The sequence below is a fragment of the Gigantopelta aegis genome, chromosome 13 (assembly GCF_016097555.1).
Source record: "Gigantopelta aegis isolate Gae_Host chromosome 13, Gae_host_genome, whole genome shotgun sequence".
NCBI lineage: Eukaryota > Metazoa > Mollusca > Gastropoda > Neomphalida > Peltospiridae > Gigantopelta > Gigantopelta aegis.
Window position 1 is genome coordinate 5,125,630 of NC_054711.1, and position 20,625 is coordinate 5,146,254.

Sequence of the window (20,625 nt, forward strand, 5' to 3'; positions counted from 1 at the left end):
AAAGGAAGGGATGAGGGGAAAAGGGGGAAGATGGAAGGGGTGGGGGGGGGGATGGGAGGGGGAAGGAAAAGGGAAGGAAAAAAGGTAAAAAAAAAATAAAAGGGAAGGGGGGGGGAAAAAAAGGGAAAGGGGGAAGAAAGGGAAGAAAAGGGGGGGAGGGGATGAGAAGAGAGGGTTGGAGGGGGGGGGAAAAGAAGAAGGGGGAGGGGGGGGAAAAAAAGGAGGGAAGGAATAAAGATGAAACAATAGAAAGAATGGGAGATGGTAAAGGGAAGGAGGAGAACGGTAATTGAGCGGAAAAAGGTAGGGGGGAAGAGAGGAGGGGAAGAGGGAAGGGGGGGGGAAGGGAAGGGGAGAGAGGGAGGAAGAAAGAAGAAAGGTGAAAAGGAAGGGGAAGCGAGAGAAAAGAAAGGGAGGAGAAAAAAGGAGAGGGAGGGAAAAAGAGGAGAAGGGGGAGGAGGAGGGGAGAAAAGAGGGGAGAGATTGAAGGGAAGAAAGGGGATAAGGCAGGAAGAGGGGGGAACAAGAGGAAGGAGGGGAAAGGAGAGAAGGGAAACTGGAGTAAGGGGAAGAAAAAAGGGGGATGGAAGGGGGAGGGGAAGGACGTGAGAGAAGGGGGGGGAAGGGGGAAAAAAGAAAGAGAATGGGAAAAAAGATGAGAGGGAAAGAGAAAGTGGGGGGGGGAGGAAAGGGAAGAGGAGAGAAGAAAAAAATAAACATAGGGAAAGGGGGGAAGGGGAAAAAAAAAGGTGGGGAAGGGAGGAGAGAGAAGTGGGAAGAGGATAAAGGAAAGAGGGTAGGGGAGAAGGAAGAGGAAAAGGGGGGGTGAAGGCAAAAGAGGGGGAAAGAGGGGGAGGAGGGGGGAAGAAAAAAAGGGAAAGTAGGTCGGATAGGGGAGAAAGAGGAATGAAAGAAAATGAAAAAGGGGAAGGAATGAGAGAAAGAAAAGGGGAAAAAGGGTAAGGAGGAGGAGGAGGAATGGAAGGGGAAAAGAGGGAGGGGGGGGGGGGAGGAGATATAGGGGAAGGAAAGGGGAAGTTAGGTGAAGGAAAAAAGGAAGAAGAGGGAGAAGGAGAAAGGGAAAAAAGGAAAGGGGAATAAAGAAAGCCGGAAAAAGGAAAAAGAAAGGGTGGAAAGGAAAAGAGGGAAAAAAAGGGTGGTGAAGAGGGAAATAGATAAGAAAAGGAAGGAAAAGAAAGGGGAAATAGGTGAGTGGGAGGAGAAAAGAAGAGGATGGAAGAGAAGAAGAGGGGAGTGAAAGAGAAGGGTAAAGTGGGGAAAGGTGGAAAGAAAATAGGGAGGGGAAGAAAGGAGGGGAAAAACGGAAAGAAGGGGGTGCAGAAAGGGAAATTGAGGGGGAAGGAGGAGAATACATAAAGAGGAGAAAGAGGAAAGGTGGAGGGAAAAGAAAAAGGAAGAAAAGAAAGGGGAAAGAAGAAAGGGAGGGAAAAGATGAGGGAAAGAAATGGGAAAAAGGATAAGAAAAAAGCGGTAAAAGGGAAGGACGAAAGGGAATGATAAGGGATGAGAGAGGAGAGAGGGGGAAAGTGGAAAGAAGAAGGAAGGAAAGAAAAAGGGGGGGGAATGAATAAGGGGGGGGGGAAAAAGAAAGAGGGGGGGACTGGGGGTAAATGGGAAAAGGAAAAAGGTATGACAAGAGAGGGGGATTAGGAAGGAAGAAAGGGAAATGGACAAAAAAAGGGGGGAGGGGTAAGGCGGGGAGAATGGGGGGAGGAAAAGAATGAAGGGAAGAAAGAAAAGATGGGGGGAGATGAAGATAAATGAGTAAAAAGGGGAAAAGGTGACAGAAGAAACTAAAGGGGGAATAAAGGGAAAAAATGGGGGATAAGGGGAAGAAGGGAACCAGAGGGTGGAGAACGTGTGATGAAGGTGGAAGGATTGGGGTATAAGGGGACAACGTGGGGGGGCGGTGGGGGGGGGGGAGAAGGGATGAAGGGGAGGTGAGAGGAAGAATGGAAATTGATGTTAAGTGGAAAGGAAGGGGAAAAAAGATAAGGGTGGGGGAGGGGGGGGGGGGAGGGGGAGAGAAGGGGGAAAAGGAAGGGGAAGGAAAGAAAAGGGGGGGGGTAAAAGAGGAGAGGGAAGAAAAAAGGGAAAAGAGGGAGGAGGGACAAGGAAGGGGAAAAGTAAAATAGGGGGGGGAAAAAAGAAGAAAGGGGGGGGAGAAGAAGAAAGGGAAAAAAAAAAAAAAAAGAGATAACTAAGAAGAACAGAATGAGGAGATAGAAACAGGAAACAAAGAAAGCAAAAAAAAAAAAAAAAAACATAAAAATTAAAAAGGGGGGAGGGGAACCACAGATAGAGAGAGAAAAAAGGGGGAAGAGGATGAAACAGGGAAAAAAGAGGAAGGGGGAAGACATGAAAAAAAGAAGGATGGAACAAGGAGAAGTCAAGAAGGTGGGGTGGGGGAAAAGAGACAGGTGAAAGGTGGAGGGAAATGGGGAAAAGAGAAAGGGGGAAGGGGAAAAGAGGAAATAAAAAAAAGGTGAAAGGGGAAAAAGAAAAGCAGAAAAAAGGGGAGGAGGAAAAAAAGGAAGAAAATAGGAAAGGAAAGAAAAAAGAAAATGGGGGGAATCTAAAGAAAGGAAAAAAACGGGTAAGGAGAGAATAAGATACGATAAGAAAAGAAAAAAAAAAAAAGAAAAAGAAAGAGGGAAAGGAGAAAAAAAAAGGAAGAGAATAAAAAAAAAAGGAGAGGAAAATAGGAGGAGAAAAATGTGAGGAAAAAAAAGAATAAACATGAAAAAGCAGAAAATGGGAAAAGAAGAAAAAGGGGGTGAAAAAAGGAGAAAAGGGGGGGTATGGGTAGGAGGGATGGAAAGAAGAAAAAAGGAATAGAAAAGGGGGAAAAAGGGGAGTGGGAAAGGAAAGGAAAAAGGGGAGGGGAGGAAGCAACGGACTACGAAAGGGGAACGAAAGAAAAATAAAAAGGAGAGGAGGAGAAAGGGGAAGGGAAGATGGGAGGGAGAGAGGAAAAGAAAAAAGGAAAGAACTAAGGGGAAAGAGGAAAAAGAAAGGAAAAGACCAAAGTGAGGTAAAACACAACGAGTGGTGCAAAAAAATGAAATAAAGGAAAGTAAAAATAGAATAAGAAAGAAAGAAAGGGGGGGAAATTGAAACCAACAAAGTGAACCAAAAACAAGAAAGGAAGAAAATGACAAGGTTTGGCGAAAAGCGAGGAAAGAAGGGGAGACAGAAAGGGAAAAACTAAGAAAATGAAAATAAGGAAAGCAAGTGGGGGAGGAAAGGGAACGGGGAAGGGAAGAGAGAAAAGGAGAAACAAGTAATGGTAATAAAAAAAAGAGTAAGGGTTGGAATAAGGGTGGGGGTTGAAAAAAGAAGAACAGGTGTGGGGGATAAAGAAATAAAAAAATAAAAGAATAAGAGAAAGAAGAAAAAAAGAAGAAAAAGTAGAGGAAAGAGATTAAGGAAGAAAAGGAAAGGGAAAAAGAAAAATGAGGAAAAGAACAAGAAAAAGGTAGTAAAAGGAGAAGGGAGAAATTGAAACTAAGGGAAGGAATGGTAAAAAAAAAAAAAAAGTATATAAAAAAAAAGAACAATAGGGAATAAAAGGGGGGGGAACAAACAATAGAATAATAAGAAAGAGGGAGGGGAAAAGGAGAAGGGATGAAATGGAGTAGGTGTAGGGAAAGGGAAGGGGAGGGGGATGGGATAAAGTAAGGGAGGTAAATGCAAGAGGGGGGTGGAGAAGGAGAAGAGAAGAAGGAGGGGAGGCAGGAAGAATGGGGTGTAAGCTAGGCGGAGGGAAGGAAAAGGGAAAGAGAAAAGGGGAGGAGAAAAAGGGAGGGAACAGGAAGAGATAAAAAAAAAAGGGAAGAAGAGGAAGGAAGAGGTAATAATGGGGAGGGGGAAAGAAGAAAAAGAAGAAAAAAATAGAAGGAGAGAGAAGAACGTAGTATTGAGAAAAATGGGGAAGTAGGGGGAGAGAGGGAGAAAGGGAAGAAGAAGAGTATTGAAGGTAGGGGGGTGGGGGAGATGTGGAAAAGAAAGGAAGAAAATTGGTTTGAGAAGAGGTATTGGATGATAGGGGAAAAAAGAAAAGAAGACAAGAAGGATATGAAAGAGGGGGTCCTGAAGAAGGGGAAGATAAAGGGGTGGGGGGGGCGGGAGAGGAGGGAGGGAAAGAAAGAGAAGGGGATGAAGTAAAAGAGAAGTGAAGAAGGGGGGAAAAGGTGAAAGAGAAGTGGGGAGAAATGAAGGGCGAGGGAAAAAGAAAAAAAGAGTAAGGGGGTAAAAAGGATGTGAAAGGGGGAGGTGGGGAGGAAAAAAACGTAAAAAAAAAGGCTATGGTTGCGGGAAAAAAAAAAAAGGGGGGGGGAGGGAGGGAAGGGAGAAAGGGGAAGAAGGATGAATGGAAGAGGAGGAAAAGAGGGGAAAGGACTAAGAAAATATAATAGCGGGGGAGGTATTGGGTAAAGGGAAAGAGAATCAAAAAAGAGGTGGGAAAAGACATGGGAAAGGGGTTGAGAGGGGGAAGGGAAGGAATAAAGGGAAAGGGAAGAAGTGGAAAGGTATAGGAAGAAAGAGGTGAGAATAGGGTAAAAGGAGGGGGGACTCAAAATAGCGGGTGCGGAACGGGTAAGGAAGGGAGAAGAGAAGTCAAAAAAGATGGAGGGGGAAAAGAGGCTAAAAGATTTAGAAGGAATAAAAAATAGATGTTGGCTGGATGGCAATGGAAAATGGGAAAGGTCAAATTGGAAATGAAGGGGGAAAAATAGGTGAAGGTAGAGGTATGAATGAGAAAAAGATAATTGGTAGGGAAGGTAAGAAATAGAATGGGGGGATGAGGGGAGATGGAGTTGGGGGGGGGAATGGGGAGGAAAGGAAGGGGAAAATGTGGGAACGCAAGGAAAAATGGAAAAGATGGTAAGGATGGGAAGGTTAAGGTGGTAGAAATAATAAAATTAAAAGAATGGCGTGATTGTGGGGAATGTAGGTGTGAGGAGGGGAGAAGGTGTAAAGGGGATAAGAAAAATGGGGGGAGGGAGAGATGGCGAAAGATGGGGGGTGGTAAAAAGAGGGATGGGGAAGTAAAAGAGGAGGAGGGGGAAATCATGTAGGGTGGAAAGAGAAGGGGGAAAAAAATAAATGGGAGTTGTAGGTCGTACAAGGTAGGGAAGAAAAAGAAGAAGGGGGAAGGAAAAAAAAAAAAAATAAAAATATAAAAAAAGTATTGGAAAGGAAAAAATGAATAAAAAGGGAGAAGGAAAAGTAAAATTTTGGAGGGTTCTAAGATTAAATAGGGGTGGAGAAAAGTGTGTTAAGGATGGAATGGATGAGGAGTAGGGGAATGGAATAAGGAGAAAAAAAAAATAAAAAGGGTGGGAAAATGGAAAAAAGTAGGGTAAAGGTGAGTACAGGTAGGAGAAGGTAAGAGGAAGAAGGTGAAGTGAAGGAGGGAGAATTGGGAGGGAAAGAAGAATAAAAGTAAAAAGAGGGTATAAAGAAAAAAAATAAGAGGGAAAAAAAAAAAAAAAAAGGTAGGGGAAAGAAGGAGGGAGGGGTGAAAAGGAAAATGGCCGGACGGCAGAGGACAATGGGAATACAAAAATTTGGAAAGAAGGAAAGGGGGAAAGGGATAAAGGGGAAAGTGGGGGGGGGGGGAGAAAAAGGTAGGATATAAAGAAAGAGCAAGGGAAATGGAAAATGGGGAAACGGGTGTGTAGGTGAATATGGGGAAGAGAATGGAAGGGGGAGAGAGGAAGGGGGAGGGGACGGGATAAAAGAGAAGGGAAGAAAAAATTAGAGGGGGGGGAATGGGAATCTCGACGAAGTGTAAGAGGGGGTTTAGGGAAAGGATTGTTAAAAAGGGGACGAAAGGGAAAAGAGAATAAAAAGCGGATGGAGGGAGAGGGAGAGCAGAAGGTGAAAAGAGGGCGGAAGGGAAGGAGGGGATTAGAAGAAGGGATGAATGTGAAGGGATAGTATAGGATAAGGAAGGTAAAAGGAAGGATAGGGGGATAAGCATTGGATTAAACGATATGTGGAGGAATAAAATCGGAAGGGGGGGAGGAGCGAAAGGGGAGAAATGGGAATAAGGGGTAGAGATAAGGGGGGAGAATGTGAAGGGGGAGAAAAAAGAGAAAAGGGAGGAAAGGGGAGAGGAGATAGATGAAGAGGATAGAAAAAAGAAGGGGAAAGAAGTAAAGAGTGATGAAGGTAGGGGAGAGGATTAGGGGGGAAAGGTAAGAGGAAATATGTTTGGAGAAGTGAGAAGAGCACAACTGGGCAAAAGTTATCGGAAAGGACAAGGGTAACAAGAACGGAATGAGTAGGGACTCACATATGGGTGGTAGAAAGGATGGGGGAAAGTCAGAGGAGAAGGAAAAGGGGGGTAAAAGAGGGAATAGGGGGAGAAAAAAAAAAAAAGAAAAAAAGGGAAAAATGGGAAGAAAAGAGAGAGGAAAGAGAGAGGAGAGAGAGGAGAAAAAAGAGAGAAGAAAAAAAAGAAAAAAAAACAGAGAGAAAGACAGAGACAAGTGAGATGGTGAGAGAAAATGGGAGGAAGGGGGGGGGCCGGCGAAATAGAGAAATAAAAAGATTCAGGGAGATAAAAGAAGGTTACAGAGACATACAACGACACGTAGGCAGACCAAAAGAGAGGAAAAACAGAAGAAGAAGAGGGGGGGGGGTACAGAGGAAGAGTAGTTACAGAGACGACAACAAGACACCCACACAGAACAACAGACGCAAAAGACAGAGGAGGGAAGAGTTCGAGACAGATACAGGAAGAGAGGAGAGAGGAAGAGAGGAAGAGAAGGGGGAAGGGGAGAGGAATCTATACTATTAAGACTATAGTATATAGAAGTTACAATGCACATAGACCAAGTTATTTTATAGCCGTTTACGAAGACATCATGTAAGGCCTTTCAGTAAAAAGCCTTTGTACCGAAGACAGAATGATGCCATTTGACGTAAATAGCACTTTGGTGCTGAGACGGCACTGTTAACCATGTGCAGTAATGCACGTTGTGATAGACAGCACTGATAAGCTATGTACAGTAAATACGCGTTGGACTGTACAGCCATGATAAGGCCATGGACGAAATAAGGGTTGTGACGTGAAGCACATGATAAGGCCTGTGACGTAAATAGCTTGTGACTGAAAACGCACATGATAAGGCCTGTGACAGTAAATAGCATTGTGACGAAGACCGCACAGATAAGGCCATGTAAGCACGTTGTGACCGAAGACCGCACATGATAAGGCCATGTGACAGTAAATAGCACGTTGTGACTGAAGACAGCACATGATAAGGCCATGTGACAGTAAATAGCACGTTGTGACTGAAGACCGCACATGACAAGGCCATGTGACAGTAAATAGCACGTTGTGACTGATGACAGCACCTGATAAGGCTATGTGACAGTAAATAGCGCGTTGTGACTGATGACAGCCACATATGATCCAGGGGATGGGGCCATGTGACAGTAAATAGCAGGTTGTGACTGATGACAGCACATGATAAGGCCATGTGACAGTAAAACCGTTGTTTTGTTTAACAACTTAATAGAGCATACTGCTTACGGTAATTAACCATCGGCTAATGATGTTAAACATGTCAGAGGGAACCTGCTACAATTTTTCATTAGTAGCAAAGGATCAATACATATCTACTTTCCCAAAGACAAGACAGCACATACCACGTCCTTGGATACATCAGTCGTGGGGCACTGATTAACACCATTTGATAATTCTTACAACAAAACCCTGCAGTAGTGTGTATGTTGATTTTATTACAAATTCTGTTCAGGTTTATTGTATGTACTCTATAAGCTATCTCATGCCTGTGTGTCGAGTGTTTGTGTTCACCTTGTGTTTCAGGTACTGTCCGGGCTGGCAGACGTCACAAAGAAACACAAGGGAAGTGATTCAGAGGGGTACCTCAAGGAGATGTCAAATAGTGCAGCGTCCATATTGCAGTTCCATACCGACCATTTCCTCCCTGCTATGAAAACAAGACTAGCTGAATGGTGAGTTGGTCTGGTCTGGTCTAATGACGTCACACACAAGATTTGTATGACATTGTCATGACATTACTGTCTCAGACTCTATTTTGAGTCTCGAGTCTAGACTCTAAAATTTTCATAAGTACCAGGACCCATATTCACAAAATATCGTAAGCCTAGTTTTACACGTAAACGTAAATCTACGACTGAAGAGCTATTCACGAAACAACGAAAACGTAAGTTACGTGTAAAGTTGGACGTAAATATAAGAGTGCCTCAGGTTGCAAATAACGCTGCACGTAAGTTGTGTACATATAATAAATCAAGCACGATCGCCGTTATTTACTATTATTTACGGAAACTAGCAGTATTTCCAATAAATGAAGCGATTTGCGATGGCGAACGCCCACGGATTGAACATATTTTTGTTCGTGATCGAACGGATGTTTTCGACTCGGCCAATTTCTCCTGAGTTATCTTTTCCTTTTTAAGAAATGTCCTCAAGTTCGTACCAAAACGCGGATCCCCACCAATACCAAAATGCCATGGTTCACTGTTCGCAATGTTATTGTTAGCAGACGACAAACAAAATTGAGTTTTGCGCATTTGTTATTTACCCGGTAGCCATCGTTTCTAATGTGTTTTTATTAATTACTCCAGTGAGAATGTTAAATCGTAGATTTACGTCCAACTAAGTTACGTTTACATTTACGACCATCTTTGAGAATAAGGTGCTTCTTGCACGTAAACGTAAATCTACGGCACACGTAAGTGCTAGTCGTAGACGTAAATTTACACTTTTTTGTGAATATGGGTCCAGGCCTGGACCCATATTCACAAAACATCGTAAACCTAGTTTTACACGTAAACGTAAATCTACGACTGAAGAGCTATTCACGAAACAACGAAAACGTAAGTTTAAGTTACGTATAAAGTTGGACGTAAATATAAGTCTTATAAATATAAGAGTGTCTCCGGTTACATTGTAACAACTAATGCTGCACGTAAGTCGTGTACATATAATAAATCAAGCATGATCGCCGTTATTTACTATTATTTACTGAAAATGGCCGCATTTCCAATATTGAAGCAGTTTGCAATGGCGAACGCCCACGGATGTAACATATTTTTGTTGGTGATCGTTCGACTCGGCCAATTTCTCCTGAGTTATCTTTTCCTTTTTAAGAAATAGCCTCAAGTTCGTACCAAAACGCGGATCCTCACCAATAACAAAATGTCATGGTTCGCCGTTCGCGATGTTAATGTTAGCAGACGACAAACAAAATTGCGTATTTCTTATTAACGTGGTAGACATCGTTTCTAATGGGGTTTTTTAAATTTCTCCGGTGAGAGTGTTAAATCGTAGATTTACGTTCAAGTAAGTTACGTTTACATTTACGACCGTCTTTGAGAATAAGGTGCTTCTTGCACGTAAACGTAAATCTGTCGTAGACGTAAATTTACACCTTTTTGTGAATATGGGTCCAGTCTTTGGGGTTAACGTCCACATTCTGAGCAAGCTGTTGTAGCGCACGCCTGTCATGGGTATAGGTGACGACCAATGCCGGATCCTCCGTCCAGGGCAGGATGGTAAGCTGCATATTGCCTGTTTTAATAATGTGAACAACACAACATCAATGGTTTTGTGATTACCAAGATTTAGTTTGCTTTTGTTTATTCGTTTGTTTGTTTCTCTGTGGAATTGGGTTGTTGTACGTTTGTTTTTGTGGGGGTTTGGTGTGTGTGTGTGTGCGTGTGTGTGTGTGTGTGTGTGGTTGGTGTTGTTATTGTTGTTTTGGTGGGGGATGGGGGCTATTTTTTTCGATTTTTGTTTATATTTGTTGTTGTTACTGTTGTTATTGTTGATGTTGTTGATGATTTTAACACTCTTGTCGACCTATGTTATCATAAAAATGTATTTTGTTTACGTCAGTCTGCGTCTGTTGCCGACCTGCTACATATTTTGTGGAAACTAGACTTTAGATGCATGACGTCTTGTAACTGACCGGCCTCTGTGGCGTCGTGGTTAGGCCATCGGTCTACAGGCTGGTAGGTACTGGGTTCGGATCCCAGTTGAGTCATGGGATTTTTAATCCAGATACCGACTCCAAACCCTGAGTGAGTGCTCCGCAAGGCTCAATGGGTAGGTGTAAACCACTTGCACCGACCAGTGATCCATAACTGGTTCAACAAAGGCCATGGTTTGTGCTATCCTGCCTGTGGGAAGCGCAAATAAAATATTCGTTGCTGCTAATCGGAAAGAATAGCTCATCTAGTGGCAACAGCGGGTTTCCTCTCAAAATCTGTGTGGTCCGTAACCATATGTCTGACGCCATATAACCGTAAATAAAATGTGTTGAGTGCGTCGTTAAATAAAACATTTCTTTCTTTCTTTGTTGTAACTGAGGCATGTCCAGGAGGGCAAACGATCGCACTCGGCTCGCTCGTTATATACCTGGTGGGTTTTGTTACGGTGGGTGTTTGTTGTGTGTGTTTTTGTGGGGGGTGGGGGGGGGGTGGGGGGGGTTTAAGGGGTTTTTCATCGAACTTTAAACGAATGTAATGTGATAGAAAATGATGGCACCAGTCAAACTGTTCGTGAACGCTCGGCCTCCTGAACAGTGTCATTTCTTATATGTATTCTTTTTCATTTCAGGAAATCCAAGCCACTGCTGGGTGACGTAATGAAAGCAAACGTTCCTTTCTTTAAAATCCACCGAAGTTACACGCTGCTCTTTGAACACGTCGTACTCGTCATAGACGGGTGGAGGAGGGATCCGAAGAAATTCTCTTCACTGATAATAGATATCAAGGTATATTCGGTCTGTAATTAGAAAATCGTTCCATGGTTTTTGCCCTGTGTATAAAGCTGACGGTCAATGGTGTCATGTTCAGTGTTTTTAAATACGCCGATACAGCCCTGAATATAAAGCTGATCGTCAATGGCGTCATGTTCAGTGTGTTTAAACACGTCGATACGGCCCTGAATATAAAGCTGATCGTCAATGGCGTCATGTTCAGTGTTTTTAAATAGGTCGATACGGCCCTCCCTATAAAGCTGACCGCCAATGCCAATGGAGTGATATTGAATGTTTTTAAATGTGTAATGAAACTTACTTTTCGTGTCCCAAACTAGGGACCACGGGTTCGGCTACCCCTTTCGGTTGTAGACTTTTGCTGGTACTAAGAGTCTATTAATAATTCTTTAGAAGGCTGAAATTACCATAAACCAGAGGCCGACTTGGCTAGCACAGAAAACCCAAACTAACAAATAAACAGATTACACATTTATTAGAGGGAGTACAAACAAATAACAAATATGTATGGTAGTCCTCTAAGAATCCATATATGAATTGACTACCACTAGATAAATAAATTTACACCCGCATATCCATACAAATAAATATTTATATTTAGGGACGTGTATGAATGTGTCGTGGATAATCCCGACAAAGAGAATATTCGCGGAATTAAATTTACATCTGCAGGACAGCACACACCAAATAATTAGACTCATACACCTTACACGATTACCCATCCATGCCGGTGTACACGAACTCCTTTAAATCATATATATTGGACAGCCTCCTTCAAAGCTATTTTTAACCAAAACACCCTATTAAAGTAGTCGTTAATCCATATAATTAGGACTCACTTATTCGGAATGAGGTTACAAACCATCGACAATGACTAGGACCTCTTATTAAAATCAACGAGATCCTAATTTAATCAGGTTTAATTTATTCAGACGGGTCGTCCGTTCTCTAACTCAGCCAAAACGATTAAGCGGACAATTCGTGCACAATAAAAACACGGAATTATATATGGGACGATTACACCTTACACGTAACACGGGTCATTGCACGACTCACTTTACATAGCTAATTTATAATTTTAATAACCGAAACTTATAAGATATACATTGGTTAAACGTATGTATAAATGGGCAGACAGCTAGGAATGGAAGCAAACATGTTTACATATAAATAAAACGAAAAACAACGCAACCCACAAAAACTAACATCACAGGAAAATAATCCGAGTGCAAGTGGGGATGAATAACGTGCGTCGAAAAATAATCTAATTTGACCAACCAATCAGGTTGATTCAGTCAGGTCACATTCTTGCACGGACTTCTGCCGACAACATTTAAAACGGTTGCACGACACTTATTGTATTATCCATCGTAGCAATGAGAAAATAACATTCCTGATATTCATAAGTGAGTAGAGTTAGATCATGCTGTTAATGTAATTAGTAAGAGATATAATCAGAATCTTAACTGAATATAATAACCAAGGAAAATATGAAAAGATAGACAGACTGAAAACCAGGAACGCTACATACCCTTCCACTACATCGCCTAGCTATGTCCTCATAGCGCGGAATTTACTACATCTAGAATTGTAAGCACCGGAGAGATCATCATATTTTAAGAGGTTACCATTAAGTTAGGGTTTGCTTCCAAACATAGTCTATCCCACACACACACACATCCTTTTGGATTTGTAATTCCAATACAGTTACCTTGACCTCAATCAGATTAAATGGTAACCTGACAAAAGAAAACATAACAATGATTAGACATAACATATAAAAAAAACCCAAAGTAACAATACAATAACTTGCGCTTCTAGTAAAAAAACACCAAATACGTTAAGAAACCATGTAGCAGGCACATGCTTATCTACTAAAACTGTAGGAGTCTAGGACATACCTGATATAAATATGATATTCATTAAGTTCCTTTAGCATTCCAGAATACCCCAAAACTCTGTACATGTATAACTTAAGATGTAATAAATTATGCAAATTTCGAACAATAAATCCTCCTCCATGGTTAAAATACTGACAGTATATCACCTACGGCACTTAACCATAGAGTGGTAATCCCACCCCTTACATACACCCAGTGAGTCATTACCATTACAAATTCACATTACAATAGCAAAAAAAATTAAAAAATAGTTCATTTATATACACAGAGATCCAGTTTACTCTGGAATAACTACCGAATAGGACAGACAAAAACTAAAATATCAACATGCCTCACCCTGGTCCCCTCTAAACTAGCCTTAACTGTCTGATAACAACCCACTTGATCTCATGATAGTATTTGTTCATCCCCATTAGCCTCAGATGCACCCCCCCCCCCCCCCCCGACAAATACCTTTTAGCTTTAATTTCTTTCGATTTACGAAAGTAACCCTCCCCTCAGAAAACCTCTTAACTAACTCCAAGTTCAGGCATGAACGCCTAGCAGAATATTCTGCCAAAGTCACATGTCTGAACCGGAGCCGCGGAAAGACTTTCATAATGACAATTCTTTCTACCCCCACCCCCCCCACCCCACCCCCACAACCTACTGATGACCCCCTTTAACTGACTGAAAAACCGACCCTGGTCCCACCCCAGACTATCCAAATCATTACTACCCACCTGGAATACTACCACCTTTGGCCGAAACCCCTCCCACATCATCCTATCCATTAGCTTGTTCAGAGTCCCCACTTGACCTCCCTCCCTTCCATAGTATCTAACTTCTACCCCCCTTATCCCAAGATTTGTCCCACCTCGAGCCAACCGACAGTGGCTATGTAATCGATTGACGAAGGAATGGCCAAGCATAGCAACCTTTCCAGTGACCTGAGCCATCTTTCTTAATATTCTGCAAGAAGAAATAAATAAAAAGAAATTATTAGGGTTGTCCATACACTACCTTATTACTAAATAACCCCCCAAAAGGTTAAGAAAATACAATGCAGTTATAAAACTACTGTTATGCAAAAACAAACTCTCCAACATACAGTACATATTTTCGGTTTTTATGGTTCAGTCCTTGTAGAAGAATCACACATGTGGCCAATAACCACCCAGCTCATACATGTAGATAATATTCAGGATACAGTTCAAGTTGATAAATCAGCAGGTGACAGTTAAGTAATTAGCAGGTAACACATCCTTCAATCACCATATTAGACGTGGCGATTCACAAATAATAGAATAGGTCATTCAATCACCATTTTATACTAGGTGATCAACACAACAGTCCATATTAACACAATCACCATATTAGACGTGACGATTCACAGATAATAGATTAGTTCATTCAGTCCAATATTCCATATAATTCTTCAACCTCCAACAGCGATACAGATCCAGAGGTTAAGTTCAAATACTGCACAGCACCACAGTCGCCCCCACAGGAAACCAACAAGGTTCCGGAAATAGTTCATGATTATTTAGTGATCCACAAATGGTTTCATAATCTGTTCAACAGAGGAATAAATTGATCCGGAAACAGTCTATTATGACATCCAGTTGTGAATCCTTCATTATGATTATTCTATAAAGAAATTCCAATCCGGAAATAGTTCATAATGAAGTCCCAATCCAGGAACTATTATATTCACGTTTATTCAAGTAGGGAATCCCAGTTCCAAAAACAGTTCCTGGCGTATAGCAATTCATGATTTCTCCCACCTCAGAAAATATCGCTATATATTTCTTCACAATCACTAGGAATTACCATGCCATTTTATACTGCTGAGTATGCATGAGCTGGATGGAAGCAGAGTCTTTAAAATCACGTCTCAGATCTAGAAGCACCATAAATCGACTTTAAAAAAAAAGAAATGCATGTGGAGAATTTTACATGGTTATAGAAAACACTTACAATACAAAAAATAAAATAAAAAATGCTTAACCATATATTAGCTTACATAACAAGAAATACTGTTTTTAAATTCGTCAATACGGCCCTGCGTATAAAGCTGGGTGTCAATGGCATCATGTTCAGTGTTTTTAAATTCGTCGATGCGGCCCTGCGTATAAAACTGACCGTCAGTGGCATCATGTTCAGTATTTTTAAATTCGCCGATACGGCCCTGCGTATAAAACTGACCGTCAGTGGCGTCATGTTCAGTATTTTTAAATTCGCCGATACGGTTCCATGCAGGGCCAGATTTAGACCTTGGGGGGGGGGGGGGGGGGGGGGGGGGGGGGGGGTAGGGGCCTTGGGCCTTGGGCACTTCAGGTTCGGGGCCGCTCAACATAGAAATTAAATTACATAAATAAAAAAATGAACTAATTTTATAATTATTAAAAAAAAATTAATAAAGGAAGTCCTTGGGGCCTCTCTGGCAGGGGGGGCCGGGGCAATTGCCCCCTTTGCCCCCTTATAAATCCGTCTCTGGCTCTATGTATAAAGCTGATCGTCATATTCAGTGTTTACTCTATTTATTTGTTTTTGTCATCAGAAACTTCCTGAATGTGATAACGTGCCCTTCCAAACCTTCATGTGGTATCCGCTGAAACATCTACAGTCCATGGAGTTCTTCCTGTGGGGTAAATGTCAGACTTACTTACACTGGCCATTGAGCTATTTCTCGTTCCAGCAGGTGCTCCACAACTGGTTTAGCAGAGGCCGTGGTATGTACTATCATGTCTGTGGGATGACGGGGCGGGACGTAGCCTAGTGGTAAAGCGTTCGCTCGATGTGCAATCGGTCTAGGATCGATCCCCGTCGGTGGACCCATTGGGCTATTTCTCGTTCCAGCCAGTGCTCCACAACTGGTGTAACAAAGGCCGTGGTATGTACTATCAGGTCTGTGGGATGACGGGGCGGGACGTAGCCCAGTGGTAAAGCATTCACTCGATGTGCAGTCGGTCTAGGATCGATCCCCGTCGGTGGACCCATTGGGCTATTTCTCATTCCAGCCAGTGATCCACAACTTGTGTAACAAAGTCCAGAGTGCATCGTTAAATAAAACATGTCCTTTCTTCCGTTGTATAACTTGTGCCTAATCTATTTGTTCTTTTTAAAAAGTAATAAAATGTGTTTCAATTAAACAACCAATTTCAAAGGCCTATATCGTTGATATCTAATCAATTCAATAATAGTATAACTATTACAATTACTTTCTTTTTAGTTTTGAAAGGCCAATATCGTGCTATTTATTAAATAGAATGGTAGTATATATGGTTATTGTTATTACTGATTTTTGTATTTACAATCCTATGTTGTTGATATCTATTCAATTCAATGATAATATAATTATTGTAATTTTTCAGCGTATTTAAAAAACCTCTCGGAGGAAGCTGATGAAGCTCAGGATATAAAAGGTAACTAGAAAACAAAATCACAGATCAGAGTTGCCAGACCGGCCTCGGTGGTGCAGTAGTTAAGCCATCGGACTACAGGCTGGTAGATACAGGGTTCGCAGCCTGGTACCGGCTCCATCCCAGAGAGTTCTTAAGGGCTCAATGGGTAGGTGTAAGGCCACTACACCCTCTTCTCTCTTACTAACCACTAACCAACTAACAACTAACCCACTGTCCTGGACAGACAGCCCAGATAGCTGAGGTGTGTGCCCAGGACAGCGTGCTTGAACCTTAATTGGATATAAGCATGAAAATAAGTTGAAATCAATCAATCAGAGTTCCCCAATACAACCCAAAGTCTATGAACGTTATAAATACTGAGAAAAAAAAACAATATAAGGAAACAATTGGTATTAAAAACTGAATTTCATTCACTTTATTAGCGTAATAATGTCTGTACAATGTTTATAAAGATGAAATGTAAGAATGAATTTCCGTAATATGAGATTTAATGTTAGTAATATGGTTAACTTTCTGACACTATCGATGAGGCTTTTTCTTGCAGTCAATCTTTCCCGTTAGTTTCTTTTAATCATTTCATCAGTGTATGTTTTTATATATATGTATGTATGTATATATGAAGCAGATTCTGATTTTATTTATTTCATCAGTGTATGCCTGCATGAAGATTTTTTAAAAACATAGTTGTATGCAGTTTTTGTTAGTGGGTATGGTATGCTGAATGTGCACCGGTACAAAATGAATAAATGAAACAATGTAGCGGGTTTCCTCTCTAAGACTACATGTTAGAATTACCAAATGTTTGACATTCAATAGCCGATACCTAATTTATCAACGTGCAGCAATGGTGTCATTAAATAAAAAGATACATAAATGCTTTTCAAAATGGAAATCTTAAGTAAATTTATTTTGCTTTACTAAATTGTTTTGGTGAGGTGACACTGCATCTTTAATAAAGGTGGGGCGGTGTTTAATTACTGAGGAATTTTACTTAAATAAACAAACACTGAACTATTTCCGTGTGTTCACAGAGGCACTGGAACTTCTGGCTGATGCGAAGGAGTATCCAAAGAAAGCAACACAGAAACAGGTAACAGTCTACCAGTATAAACTAATGGCTTATGTTACTACTTATACTACTACTACTACTACTACTACTACTACTACTACTAGTAGTACTACTATTACTACTACTACTACTACTACTATTACTATTACTACTACTGGAACAGAGCGAAATAGAGACAGACAGACAGACAGAGAGAGAGTGGGGGGGGGGGGGGGAGGGACAGACGAAAAGAAAGAGAGGGAGGGAGAGCTATTGAGAGAGAGAGAGACAGACAGTGAGTGAGTGAGTGAGAGAGAGAGTGAGAGAATGCCGATTTATAATTATACTTCCTAGTCCACTTCGAACCAGGAACCTTTAGCAGCTGTCATGGTTAGATTGCTATCAATAAGGGGTAGGCCTGGAAGTACCTCAAGCTAATTAATAGTATGCAAGATCAGAGATACTATGGTATGTGCAGGAGTTCATTCATGGAGTTAATGTTGGGGACGTGTCGTCATTTCATTTAGTGAGTGTAATATCTTGGTCACTGGCAATTTCTAGATGAAGATTGTTTTTATATCAGGGCTCAATCTAGAAATATTGGGGTGGGAGTAAGAAGAAAAGAGCACAGGGGCCAACTCCTGAAAAGGGGAACCCAATTTGTTTAATGAAAAAAGGGGCACTTGTATATATTATTTTGTGGAGGAATCCGCCCCTTTATACTGTATTGCTCCCTGGTTATTCTGTTACGTCTGTGTTCTGTTTATAGATGTTTGACTGTATTTCTTTCAGACGATGAAGAAAGTGAAACATGACATACTACAGCTGACTGGGAGGAGTCTGACTCCTCCACCAATCAGCGCGGAGGAGGTTGAGCCGGCGGAGGAGCCACCCACCCCAGAGGTACGGCTGTGTTCGGGTTCGGGTACACTATTTACATGCTCATTTGCCACTAGAGCTTCAAGCATGTCTGTCCCGGGGCCGAGCTCTGGATAGCCAGTTGTCTGCTCCAGGCCAGAAATTTAACGGGACAATTTTGATAATTACTCGAAATATGAAGTAAGTAGGGGGAAATTTAATAATAATATTTTGGGTTGGTGTAGTTCTAAATATAATATTTAATAACAATATAAAATAAAAAATAAAAGTCACCGCATAATTAATTTAGACACCATAAATCTTTGAGCGGGCTATACAAAACCAAAATACAATGATACTTAACATATTAACTTAAGCCCTGACGGGGGGGGGGGGGGGGGGGGGGGGGAGAAGGGGGCACGGCTGTGATGTTAACCCTTAATATTACCTCCTCTATTTCATTTTCAATGAACCGTTCCAAATCATGTGCCAAATTACCTCATGAAAACTGCGCAATTGTTTTTTATATTTCGGACAAAATAATACTGGAAATAATAATTTAAAAAATCAATAGCATCGCAAATACCCGCAAACCCTTTCCTGTCCTGGATGAAGGAGGTGGCGTACGTCAACATGTGCGTCCATGACAGGCGTGCGCTACAACAGCTTGTTCTGAATGTTAAGCCATTTGACCTGACCTGACCTGACCTGACCATTAATGTGCATGCTGTTCTTGGCACACACATTTGATATCCGAGTTGTATGTCTAGGAGAGAGGCTAGCGGTGAGTTGTTACTTCAGTGAGAGATAAAGTTTGTTTTTCTTTAACGACACTACTAGATCATATTAATTTATTAATCAGCAGCTATTGGATGTCAAACATTTGGTACCCTTGACAAAGTCTTCAGTTAGGTTTGTTTAACGACACCACTAGAGCACACTGATTTATTAATCATCAGCTATTGTATTAGAAACATTTGGTAATTATGACACAGTTTTCAGTTAGTTTTGTTTAACGACACCACTAGAGCACATTGATTTATTAATCATCGGGTACTATATGTTGAACATTTACTAATTCTGACACAGTATCAGTCTGCGTCGGTTGGTGACTTAATATATATTTTATGTAAACCAGAATTAAGATATCATTGTTGTTTATTGTGCCAGGTTTACCCAGAAGACGAGATCGTACCGAAAGACAAAGTACAGCAAGTGGTGCTGGAGCTGTTATCTACAGAGCGATCGTATGTTCGAAAACTGCGACTACTGCAGAAGGTAGATATTGAAATCTTATACAGAAGTTCATTTATTGATGTATATATAATAATTTTTTTGTTTTGTTTTAACTGCCCGATCAAAAATTGGTGTCAACTAATCTGATTAAAGAAGCAATATTACCATAATAACGGGAGGCACCTATATAAAATTTAAAATTGTTTCCCTACTTTTCTTTACCTTTTCGGATTTCTGATTCTTCCTTTTGTAAAATTGTCCAATAAAATTCCCTTCGCCTTCCTCCTTCCTCACCACCCTCCTGCCGCGGACTCTGCCACTGGCGATGTCAGAGGCCGTGCCAAGGATAGGCGTTCCCATTTCCATATTGATGTATTCATTCGTTCATTCACTCATTCATCTATTTATATTTATTTATTCATTTATCTGTTTTTATTTATTTATCTTTGGTTATTTTAATATTTTATTTATTTATTACATCTCTATTTTTTTTTTTTTTTTTTTTTTTTTTTTATTTAATTATGTAATTATTTAAAAGTTAAATTTATCTTTAAAAATTAAATTTATTTTCAATATTTCTAAATTATTAATTTTATTTTTATTTTCTATTTTTTTACATTCTGATAGAAGCAGGAAATGTCAACTAATAAATTGCTGAAAATATAGTAAGGAATATTCTTTAAAACAGAATTTCCATTATCGACCAATGTTGCGTGTGTGCAGAGCCGTAGCTAGGATTTTTTGTTTGGGGGGGGGGGGGGGGGGGCAACTGAGTAGTTAATAGTCTAAAACTCCTTAAACAGTCAAGAAGAGAATTTTCTTTAAGTTTCTATAATGCTTTCCGGATTTTTTCGGGGGGGGGGCAACTGCCCCCCCTTGCCCCCCCCCCCCCCCCCCCCCCGGCTGTGGTGTGTGTGTGTGTATAAACTTTACTTACTGTTTATGATAATTGTCACATAGATCGAAGAACGTTTTCGCCGAGAGAACACGATCCCCGATGACGTCATCAAGAAGATATTTTCCAAGATGGAGAGTATTATGGCGTTTCACTCCATTCACCTGTTGCCTCAGATAGAGGAGCGAGCCGTGAACTGGTAACCACCATCAGAACCTTCCGTATACGTCTTAGCAGTTCGCTTAATAGCCATTGGCATATTTGGAGGATGGAACCATGTCCCCCCCACAATCACACACACAGATAGATATAGATATGGATATAGATATATATATATAGATATATATATAGATATACATATACATATACATATACATATACATATACATACATACATACATACATACACACATAGATACATACATACACACGCAGACACATTCATACACACACGCACTCGCGCGTGTGCGCG

The 20,625-nt window shown here is 41.0% G+C and overlaps 1 protein-coding gene across 1 annotated transcript; it reads left to right on the forward strand.

Annotated features, from left to right (window-relative positions):
- The first annotated feature begins 1,838 nt into the window (after nt 1-1,838).
- On the forward strand, nt 1,839-20,554 carry LOC121387636 (FYVE, RhoGEF and PH domain-containing protein 4-like). The gene is made up of 9 exons (XM_041518808.1): nt 1,839-1,904; nt 7,868-8,016; nt 10,649-10,805; nt 15,252-15,339; nt 16,066-16,116; nt 17,148-17,206; nt 17,957-18,067; nt 19,193-19,300; nt 20,219-20,554. Exons 1-9 carry the CDS (start codon nt 1,839-1,841, stop codon nt 20,354-20,356), a joined length of 927 nt encoding a protein of 308 aa, XP_041374742.1. The 3' UTR covers nt 20,357-20,554.
- The last annotated feature ends 71 nt before the right edge of the window (nt 20,555-20,625 follow it).